The sequence below is a fragment of the Pangasianodon hypophthalmus genome, chromosome 21 (assembly GCF_027358585.1).
Source record: "Pangasianodon hypophthalmus isolate fPanHyp1 chromosome 21, fPanHyp1.pri, whole genome shotgun sequence".
Lineage (NCBI taxonomy): Eukaryota > Metazoa > Chordata > Actinopteri > Siluriformes > Pangasiidae > Pangasianodon > Pangasianodon hypophthalmus.
This window is the reverse complement of record NC_069730.1, coordinates 529803-540728: the sequence shown is the minus strand read 5'-3', so window position 1 is coordinate 540728 and position 10926 is coordinate 529803. Positions and strand designations below refer to the sequence as shown.

The 10926-nt window shown below is 39.5% G+C and overlaps 1 protein-coding gene across 1 annotated transcript; it reads right to left on the bottom strand.

Moving 5' to 3' along the window:
- Window positions 1-2753: 2753 nt before the first annotated feature.
- Window positions 2754-7205, bottom strand: atpv0e2 (ATPase H+ transporting V0 subunit e2). The gene is made up of 4 exons (XM_026940836.3): window positions 6985-7205; window positions 6073-6120; window positions 4815-4915; window positions 2754-4077 (listed from the first exon to the last, which is right to left on the bottom strand). Exons 1-3 carry the CDS (start codon window positions 7086-7088, stop codon window positions 4822-4824), a joined length of 246 nt encoding a protein of 81 aa, XP_026796637.1. The 5' UTR covers window positions 7089-7205; the 3' UTR covers window positions 2754-4077; window positions 4815-4821.
- Between the last annotated feature and the right edge of the window lie 3721 nt (window positions 7206-10926).

Below are 10926 nucleotides of genomic sequence, written 5' to 3'. Positions count from 1 at the left end.
TAGTAATAAATAGTAATAACTAGTTCTACTTATTAATAATATTTAAAATAATGTTAATATTATTATGATCTTCTGCTGTTGTAGCTCCTCCACCTCAATGTTTGATGTGTTGTGCATGGTGAGATGCTTTTCTGCTCACCACGGTTGTAAAGAGTGATTATTTGAGTTACTGTAGACTTCCTGTCAGCTCGATCCAGTCTGATCTCTTTCCTCTGATCTCTTTCCTCTGATCTCTCTCCTCTGATCGTTCTCCTCTGATCTCTCTCCTCTGATCTCTTTCCTCTGATCTCTCTCCTCTGATCTCTCTCCTCTGATCTCTCTCCTCTGATCTCTCTCCTCTGATCATTCTCCTCTGATCTCTTTCCTCTGATCTCTCTCCTCTGATCTCTCTCCTCTGATCTCTCTCCTCTGATCGGTCTCCTCTGATCTCTCTCCTCTGATCTCTTTCCTCTGATCTCTCTCCTCTGATCTCTCTCCTCTGATCTCTCTCCTCTGATCGGAGAAGAACTTCGGATGTTCGGAACGCTCACCGGATGTTTTTTGTTTTTCACACCATTCTCTGTAAACTCTACACAGTCGTGTGTGAAAATCCCTGCAGGAGATTCTGAAAAACTCAAACCGACAGCCATGCCACTGAGATGTTTTCCCTCACTGTGATGTTTGATGTGAACTTTAACTGAAGCTCGTGACCTGTATCTGTATGAGTTTATACACTGCGTCGCTGACACGTGATTGGATAATTGCAGGAACGAGCAGGTGTACCTAATAAAGTGACTGGTGAGTGTATACTGCTTTAAAAAGAAAAAAAAAAACCTGAAGTTAGAAAGTTGTGTGCTTTGACCTTCTTGTGTGAGCACCACAGAGAGATGTTTGAGGTTCAGGCGCGGTGTTTAACCCGGAGTAAAGCGCCTGCAGAGGATTGACGCACAAAGCCCGTTCTACACGACGCCTCCACCTCCACTCAGCGTCTCTGCGCCGTGGGATGGAGATTTAAGGAAAATGTGCTGTATTGTTGGGATTTTTGTCTCCTGCAGTGAGAGATGGAGATTACGGGATGACTCACGGCGCGTTGCGTAACAGCACAGGAGCAACAGACGGCCCGCGTCTCTTCGCCTGGTTCTCCAGGAATCCATTATAAAACTCAGATCACATTTCATTACAACTTTTACACAATCTGACGAGCCTGGACAAGAACGTTATACAGCAATCTGAGTGTACTTCAGGGAAAGTAGGAATAAAAGCAGTGATCTTTTAGAGCACTGGCTCTCAGCATGGGGTCCGTTAGATGAGCTATTAAATTTTATTTATTCAATTTATTTTCACTTGAACTGAATGGATTTAATGTAAAAATTCTCTGGTTCTAATAAATATCCAAAATATTATTGTACACACATAAATACTGAGCAGAATATTTGGATTATTTGGCTCATTAGAAAAGGTGCTGAGGGATTTCATGGGATTTATGTTACAATTAAAGAAAAACAAAGCACTTTAGAGAAGTTTGATAGAGAGAGTCTATTTTTATCCAGTTATTTTTACTCACCTTGGTTAATTAATGAAAGGAAAATAAAGATGCAGTGCAGTCTTATAACATCCTGATATTTAATTTCATAATGTGACCTTATATTTAGAGATAAGATTCAACAGAATAAACAGTAGATGAGATTAACTCTTTTTCTTTAGAGATACTACAAAAGGTAATTTTTTGTTGAACACTTAATTCTTTTAGCAAATAAGACATAATAATAAGAAACGTGCATTTCATATCCACTGTTTAAAGATCTTATTTTCAGAAGCTACAGGAGATATTTACGTTTCCCAGAAGACAAAATAATAACAATTTACACCGTCCTGTCCTCAGTGTGAAAAGATGGATCTCAGCATCATAGAGCTGCTGATGGAAAGGAGTCAGATACGCAGAAGATGCTGGAAAAGCAGAGAAGGTGCAGGAGCTGGAGGATTTTTCTGAAGAACAGTGTGCAGTTTAACTGCTCAGGACAAACAACAGACTCATGAACAACTATCACAAAACATAAATTCAGTTATTATTGTGTCTTGTGGACGAGATGGAAACATCTGCTGTGTGAAATCGCTTATTCAGGGCAGAACTAAATAAAAACAACATGCTATTTTTATGATCCTCTTCTTATTTTTTTTTAATTAACATTTGGCAGATTCTGCAAGGCGTGTGTGAACTTATGAGCTCAGCTGTACTTCATATCCACTGCAGCGGACTTCAGTTTTTCAATAATTTTTCACAGCATGACTAGAACATTTCAGTTTGTATTTCTCTTCCTTCATATTTGCATACGTTACGCAGAACTCTTTATTTACAGCGAGTTTTCTCTTAACATCTGCATTTTGATGCATTTGAAAAAAAATCTGTGACTCATGTGGCGTACGTTACGACACACAGCTCAGAGCATCAGAAGATTTCTAATTTTTTCCACTTCAGTAACAGTAAAGGATGTTTTAAACGATGAAGAAGCTCTGCAAGCTGTTCGAATTTCAGCTAAAGATGAGCTCCAGATGGAAAGAATCATCAGAACCGACAGAATCGACAGAACAGGGTGATCTGACCGTACAAAAGAGAGAAAAATGTCACCATCACATGCATTCACTGCACTGAATTAAAAAAATATTTGCCCTTTTTGAGGAAAAAAGTCAAATCCATAGTCTGATAGTATGAGATTAGAGCGTCCTGACAGACTCACTGTCTGATGTTTGGTGAATGGAATAAAAGAGAGACAAAATGTGATCCATCCTGATTTTATTCAGTGTTTTACAGAGACATCAGCAGCGTATACACGACAACGATTATAAACCCGCGTCATTTCCACAGAGATCTGAAACTCCGTCAGTGCCAATCAGACCGAGAGTTTAATCCTTAACCCTGAAAATCATGTTGAACAAAAAGTCTCTAAATAACGACAGTGTTAATTAAGTTCACTTTCCTCAGTGACGTTACTGACGTTAGTGTTCTGTGAGCCGTTAAAAAAAAACCTCATTAGTAGCTTGATGTCACGCTGGTGAGAGAGACAGAAAGAAAGAGAGAGAGAGAGAGAGAGAGAGAGACAGAGAGAGAGAAAGAGAGAGAAAGGGAGAGAGAGAAACAGAGAGAGAAACAGAGAGAGAGAAAGAGAGAGAGAGAGAAAAAGGGAGAGAGAGAGAGAGGATGTCAGTGGATCTCCATGGAAACAAAGCAGCCACGTCGAAGAGTAAAAATAAAGGAATAAATAACCAGATTTACACAGACAGCAATCTGAAATCCATGAACTGTAATAATAATAATAACAATAATAATAACAATAATAACAATAATAATAATGAATGAGTGTTCAGGGAGACAGCGTTAGTGTTAATATGCGCGAGATAAACAGCGAAAAGAAATCAGAAACTGATGTGCAGATATCGTGATACTGGATTGGACGATTCATCGTATCGTGACAGCATGAAATCATTTAGAGAACGACACACACAGCTTCTCTCAGCATTCGCACACACACACACACACACACACACACACACACACGAGTGGTGAAACCGGATCACATTTCTGAGCTTTACACTCTAAAATAAATAACGTAATAAATAAACTCGACATAAATAAATAGACCGCTACGTAAACACATCACAAGTTGGTCACACAGAGAGAGAGAGAGAGAGAGAGAGACACAGAGAGAGAGAGAGAGAGAGAGAGAGACACAGAGGGAGAGAGAGAGAGAGAGAGACAGAGACAGAGAGAGAGAGACACAGAGAGAGAGAGACACAGAGAGAGAGAGAGACACAGAGAGAGAAAGAGAGAGAGAGAGATAATATAAACGTTCAAGTAGGTTTTTTTAACTAATATTGCACATCTTCATCACGTCACAACACTGTCACTGTTCACACACACACACACACTCGTATTTACTTCACTCCTCCGTCAGAAATAAAACAACAAACACAAATTAAACGTTTCAGGTAAAGAGCGCTGACGCTACGCTGAGGAGAGAACGCGTTCAGTCACATCACAGGAGGGGAATGTCGAACAGGAAGTGAACGATGGAACGACGTCGTCATGCAGCCGATACAATCCTGAAGAGGAAGAAAAGAGAGAGAGAGAATTAAAGGAGAAACAGGTTTAAAATCGTAACGCTATAAAGAAGATTCTGCGACAGAGCGAAAAGCTTTTCAGTGCGACACGACTGCAACAAATCGCTGACACGTGCGACGTAGATTAGAACTGAATCGAGTTTTTTTTTCTAGAGGAATCCAGAACAAAATGGAGGTTATGGAAAAGAATTATTCACTTTTTGCGACACTGATTTGCAATAAACAAACAAACAATAAATAAATGAATAAATAAGTAAATAAATAAATAGCTAGCTTCTCATCAGACTCTATAAAGAAAAAGAACAGATAAAGAAACGCAACAGCAACACGATCAAGGTTTTGCTTTTCAGTGCGTAACGTTTTCCGCGTGTGATTAATGAAAAGCTCCAGGTGTGTATTTTCCCCCCACAGGTGTGACTGCTTCTCCTCTCATAATGAAGCTTTAAGATATATTCTTAACAGATTTTTTAAAAAATAAACTAATACACTTTCGTCCTTCGCTGTGCTGCGTGCGCTTAAGCCCCGCCCCCAAACCGCATAGCGAGAGCATGGAGATAACGCCGTGTTATGAGTGACTGCACGTTTGCGCAGTTTTTGGGAATCGATGTCGTAAATGTGTAATAAATATTTCCCGTTTCTCCTCGTGTCATGTTTATTAACGTTTATTTCGTACTTTACGTCTCATCTCGCAGAATTCTGACAGCGTGACTGTGACGTACCTCCGTTTTATTCCCAGTAGTACCGCAGGTACCAGATGGTCTCGTTCTTCAGCTGCGGCCCAAACAGAGGGTTCACCTGCGCCAGGAACGCAACCAACCAGCTGACACACACACACACACGCACACACACGCATACACACACACGCACACACACACGCGCGCGCACACACGCGCGCGCGCACACGCACACACACACACACACACACGCATACACACACACGCACACACACACGCGCGCGCACACACGCGCACACACACGCACTCTCTCTTAGCTAGTGATAGTACAGCGAGTATTGTTAGTGTTTTTTAGTCCTGAATCATTTAAACACTCGAGTATTTATTAATTTGATTATTTAGTGCTCTTTAGGTGAAATAACAGTTTCTCCTCCCTGCGTAGTGCGTAACGTTCAACCAATCACAGATAACTTTACAGTCATGTGACCTACGAGTCATTCTAATATAAAAATACGCAGCGGAAAATGATTTCACACCAAATCAGGTGTATTATTGTTAGAAAATAAATAAAGCAGAACAGAAAAGATGATCTGAAGATGTTTTTGAGGCACAAGCTGAACACCTACACCTCTTTTTTACTGATGATGTTTTTATTTTAACGACAGCGCGTGTGTATCGCAGCGTCTCGGATTAGTGTTCGCTTAGAGACGCACGATTGTGTGATGATAAATAACACTAACAATAAATTCATATCATTACAGCTGACTTCAGTTCGTTTACACTCTCATTATTAATACATTATTAACATTAGCGCCCCCTGCTGGATGTTACTGGAACTGTAATAATGAACATGATTAAAATGATTGAAATGGTTTATTATAAATAAAATGTGTAAATTATGTTATAAATAAAGTGTTAGTGTGCTGAAGGGTGGATTTCAGAAACGCGAATAAATATAAAACAAACAAACAAACAAATTACTCTATAAAATGAAAGTTCAGGTGAGTCGCAGTGTTTCAGTGACGCTTCACGCCGTGTGTTCGTCAGAAACCGAGTCAGCAGGAATCATTTGTGGATTTTTGAGGTTTATGATGTTATAAAATTTGAAGGAATGGAATATAAATGTTGCTCAGAGACGCCGTGACGCGGCAGAGACCGAGCTCCTGAGATCAGATCTGATCTCTAATGCACAAACGATCTGTCTGATAACGAATCATGGATCACAGACTGCTTCTAACTCCTCAGAGTCTGCTCGTGTGTGTGTGTGTGTGTGTGTGTGTGTGTGTGTGTGAGATTTACTCACAATAAATAGCAGCACACGGCCGTCAGCACCAGGCTGGTAATGATCACACTGTAAACACAACAACAACAACAACAACATGACTGAAGTGGAAAATCCACAAACACACAGCTTTCTAACGCGAGAGTTTATCTCCGAGATTCTCTCTCACCACATTAATGAATTTTAGCTAATTTATTTATTAATTGGGCTTAATTAAAGTATTAATTATTATTATTAAAGTATTAATTAAAGTATTGAAACATAATGAAACATTTCTAACTTCCTGTTTGGCTTCAGAACCTTAACAGTGACATTTATTTATTTATTTATTTATTGACTAATTGCGTTTAATTAGTATTTAAAATCTTATTTCCATTGAATATGGCTACAGAAATATTTTATAATAAATCAGTGATTAATACATTTAAAGTAAAACATGCTCATAAGATGAAATGACAGTTAAAAATATTCTAAATAAAATTTTAAATAAATAAATAAATAAATGTGTACTTTCTCAATAAATAATCCTAAATACACAAAAATAAAAACCTTATAATCTTATAAATAAAAATACATAACTAATTGCGAATTCTAAAATCATTCTCATATATATTTAATGTCCTTCTGACTCATTTGCATATTTAAATACGTAATTAGAATATAAATAATGATTGTTTTGATGACGCGCTAGCTATGCTAACTGCTAACGGGATAAACTAATGTAAAGCTGCAGGTCAATAACAGTTTATTTAATCACATCAAATTTGAAATTAAATTCATATAAAGCCAATAAAAGAAGGAATTATTAATATTAAACAGATCCGGAAGTGTAATGTTATGAAATCAAGAGTCAAGACTAGCAGGATTACTAGCATCTAGCGTATTAGCCTGCTATGCTAAGCTAAGCTAAGCTAAGCTAGCGGTGTAACTCACCCTCTATTCGGTCCTTTAGGAACGAAAAACGGCGCGACGCCTCCGACTAAAGCCCACAGCGTGGTGAAGCAGATGAGCGGCAGCGCTACAGAGTGATAAACCATCTTCACTTTATTCTCTTTATCACAATAAACACTTTAAATATTAATATTTCATCCGCCGTCACGAGCCGAAGCGCGACCTCAGAGCCCAAGCTGCGCTACACCGCACTGCGCATGCGCGTCTCTCAGCCTCATGACCTCAGCCCTGAATCTGTCAATAATTTAACTTTTTCCACTCAAATCACTTTTCAAAACGTGTTTTATTGAGCTGTTTCTGTTATGAGGAACATTTTACATTCATCAGCGTAAAAGTCAAAGTTAAAAATCATTTAAAACTTCAAATGTTTATTTATTTATTAAGTGAAATGTACCGTTTATATGTGATACAGTGAAAAAATCCTGAAAAACAACACAGTTTAAGCAGCAAACATGATCTCCTTCCCCCTTCCCTCCCTTTCTTCTTCTTCTCCTTCCCCCTTTCCTCCCTTTCTTCTTCTTCTCCTTCCCCCTTCCCTCCCTTTCTTCTTCTTCTCCTTCCCCCTTTCCTCCCTTTCTTCTTCTTCTCCTTCCCCCTTTCCTCCCTTTCTTCTTCTTCTCCTTCCCCCTTCCCTCCCTTTCTTCTTCTTCTCCTTCCCCCTTTCCTCCCTTTCTTCTTCTTCTCCTTCCCCCTTTCCTCCCTTTCTTCTTCTTCTTCTTCTTCTTCTTCCCCCTTTCCTCCCTTTCTTCTTCTTCTCCTTCCCCCTTTCCTCCCTTTCTTCTTCTTCTCCTTCCCCCTTTCCTCCCTTTCTTCTTCTTCTCCTTCCCCCTTTCCTCCCTTTCTTCTTCTTCTCCTTCCCCCTTTCCTCCCTTTCTTCTTCTTCTCCTTCCCCCTTCCCTCCCTTTCTTCTTCTTCTCCTTCCCCCTTTCCTCCCTTTCTTCTTCTTCTCCTTCCCCCTTTCCTCCCTTTCTTCTTCTTCTCCTTCCCCCTTTCCTCCCTTTCTTCTTCTTCTCCTTCCCCCTTTCCTCCCTTTCTTCTTCTTCTCCTTCCCCCTTCCCTCCCTTTCTTCTTCTTCTTCTTCTCCTTCCCCCTTCCCTCCCTTTCTTCTTCTTCTCCTTCCCCCTTTCCTCCCTTTCTTCTTCTTCTCCTTCCCCCTTTCCTCCCTTTCTTCTTCTTCTCCTTCCCCCTTTCCTCCCTTTCTTCTTCTTCTCCTTCCCCCTTTCCTCCCTTTCTTCTTCTTCTCCTTCCCCCTTCCCTCCCTTTCTTCTTCTTCTTCTCCTTCCCCCTTTCCTCCCTTTCTTCTTCTTCTCCTTCCCCCTTTCCTCCCTTTCTTCTTCTTCTTCTCCTTCCCCCTTCCCTCCCTTTCTTCTTCTTCTCCTTCCCCCTTTCCTCCCTTTCTTCTTCTTCTCCTTCCCCCTTCCCTCCCTTTCTTCTTCTTCTTCTTCTCCTTCCCCCTTCCCTCCCTTTCTTCTTCTTCTCCTTCCCCCTTCCCTCCCTTTCTTCTTCTTCTCCTTCCCCCTTTCCTCCCTTTCTTCTTCTTCTCCTTCCCCCTTCCCTCCCTTTCTTCTTCTTCTCCTTCCCCCTTTCCTCCCTTTCTTCTTCTTCTCCTTCCCCCTTCCCTCCCTTTCTTCTTCTTCTCCTTCCCCCTTCCCTCCCTTTCTTCTTCTTCTTCTTCTCCTTCCCCCTTTCCTCCCTTTCTTCTTCTTCTCCTTCCCCCTTCCCTCCCTTTCTTCTTCTTCTCCTTCCCCCTTTCCTCCCTTTCTTCTTCTTCTCCTTCCCCCTTTCCTCCCTTTCTTCTTCTTCTCCTTCCCCCTTTCCTCCCTTTCTTCTTCTTCTCCTTCCCCCTTCCCTCCCTTTCTTCTTCTTCTCCTTCCCCCTTCCCTCCCTTTCTTCTTCTTCCCCCTTTCTTCCTCTTCTTCTTCTTCTTCTTCCCCCTTTCCTCCTCTTCTTCTTCTTCCCCCTTTCCTCCTCCTCCTCTTCTTCTTCTTCTTCCCCCTTTCCTCCTCCTCCTCCTCCTCTTCTTCTTCTTCTTCTTCCCCCTTTCCTCCTCCTCCTCTTCTTCTTCTTCTTCCCCCTTTCCTCCTCCTCCTCCTCTTCTTCTTCTTCTTCTTCCCCCTTTCCTCCTCCTCCTCCTCTTCTTCTTCTTCTTCCTCCCCCTTTCCTCCTCTTCTTCTTCTTCTTCTTCCCCCTTTCCTCCTCCTCCTCTTCTTCTTCTTCCCCCTTTCCTCCTCCTCCTCTTCTTCTTCTTCCCCCTTTCCTCCTCCTCCTCCTGGTGTGATGTATGACCTGTTGTGTGTTTGTTTGTGTGTTTAAACCTGTAAGATTTTCAAAGTTTTTTTTTTTTTTTTTTTTTTACTATTTTTAAAAATTTATTAGAAAATATTCTAAATACAGAGTGTAAATACAAAAGCATACAAGAATAACAAAAAACAGATTTGCTAGGGGGAATACAAATCATTACTGTACAAAAATATTTAAAGTAGTACATATATTTATTATTTTCATTGCTTTTTGTTTTGAAGAATTTGTTTAAATTCTTTGCTAAAGATAACGAATCGTGGTTTCTTGCCTGTAAATTTACATTTATGTATACAAAATTTTTGCCATTATAATAATTAAATTAATCAAATATATATAAAATCTTTACATTCAGCTGTTTTTCTTATTTAGGTTATATTCTGGAAGACCAAACACACACCTCCATAATAAAATAAGATTTTCAAAGTGCAGAATATCTGAACGTGCAGTGACACGAAATGGCCACTAGATGTCAGTGTTTCCTTTAATAAAAGACACATTAGCGTTTTCACGCCTTTATTATTAAACTCTAAAATAAATCCAGTCAGTCCAAAATTAATTAAAAGGGCGTTATGCAAATATTCAAATAAAATGCTTATTATTTAAATGTGTATATTAATATTTTGTATATTTATTGGAGCTATAGAGATTTTTATTCTGGAATTTTCCACTCAAATAACACCTTTTTTTATTATTATTAAAAATTATCATTAGATTTAAATTTATTATATATAGACAATTTGTTTTTGAGTTTTTGAGGTTCGATGTAGTCAAGGGATCAGTCAAATCATTCAAATCATGTAATAACTAAAAATACTCATTAAAATATATATATATATATAAATGTTGGATTGTGATTTTCACCACTGCAACATTATTAAATAATAATAACAATAATAAAGTCCCACAGCCTGTGGCTCAGCTTTGTTTTCAGAACTGGTGGACATTAAACAGGGTGAAGGGACTTTCTTAAGCAAAACTATTTTAAAAATAATGCAGAATATTAAAATTAGTCTAATGTGTGTAACATCTAATACAATTTTCATCTAATACAAAAAATCTCAGTTTTTGACACGAATGATATGAAATAAAAGGGAAATTTTGAAAGCATGTTTTTTTATTCAGTTGTGAATCCAGTATTTCTGATTTCAGAAAACGTTTTCTCAGGCTATAGTTAGGCTCAGATTTAAATCTGGGTGTTAATTCGTGCTCGGATTAAATCAGTGTGATGTGTTTCTCTGAGATCAGCTGAAATAAAATAATTAAAAGTGGAAGAGGAGGAAGAGGAGGCTGAAGTGTGTGAGATGGTGAGGTGTTAATAAATCAGTGTGAGATGCTTTAAGACTGCGTTGTGCTTCCAGCAGGTTGTGTGTGAAGGCCAGACAGCAACACCATGTCCTACTGCATCTCACACACACACACACACACACACACACACACACACACACACACACACACACACACACACACACACACAGTCATTATTCACATTAAATCAGCTGAGACTGTATGTTTCTCTGACAGACAAAACCTCAGAGATGATGATGATGATGCAGGACGTTGCCCTTTTCCTGACTGCACACCCGCCATTTCTTCACCAGCTGTGTGTGTGTGTGTGTGTGTGAG

What these genes read in the sequence shown, in the direction of transcription:
- atpv0e2 (XM_026940836.3), bottom strand. Translation starts at nt 7,088, where the DNA reads ATGGTTTATCACTCTGTAGCGCTGCCGCTCATCTGCTTCACCACGCTG. An exon ending in CCTAAAGGACCGAATAGAGG is followed by an intron (nt 6,121 to 6,984) that starts GTGAGTTACACC and finishes TTGTGTTTACAG; the next exon opens with TGTGATCATTACCAGCCTGG. An exon ending in GCCGTGTGCTGCTATTTATT is followed by an intron (nt 4,916 to 6,072) that starts GTGAGTAAATCT and finishes TGTGTGTGTCAG; the next exon opens with CTGGTTGGTTGCGTTCCTGG.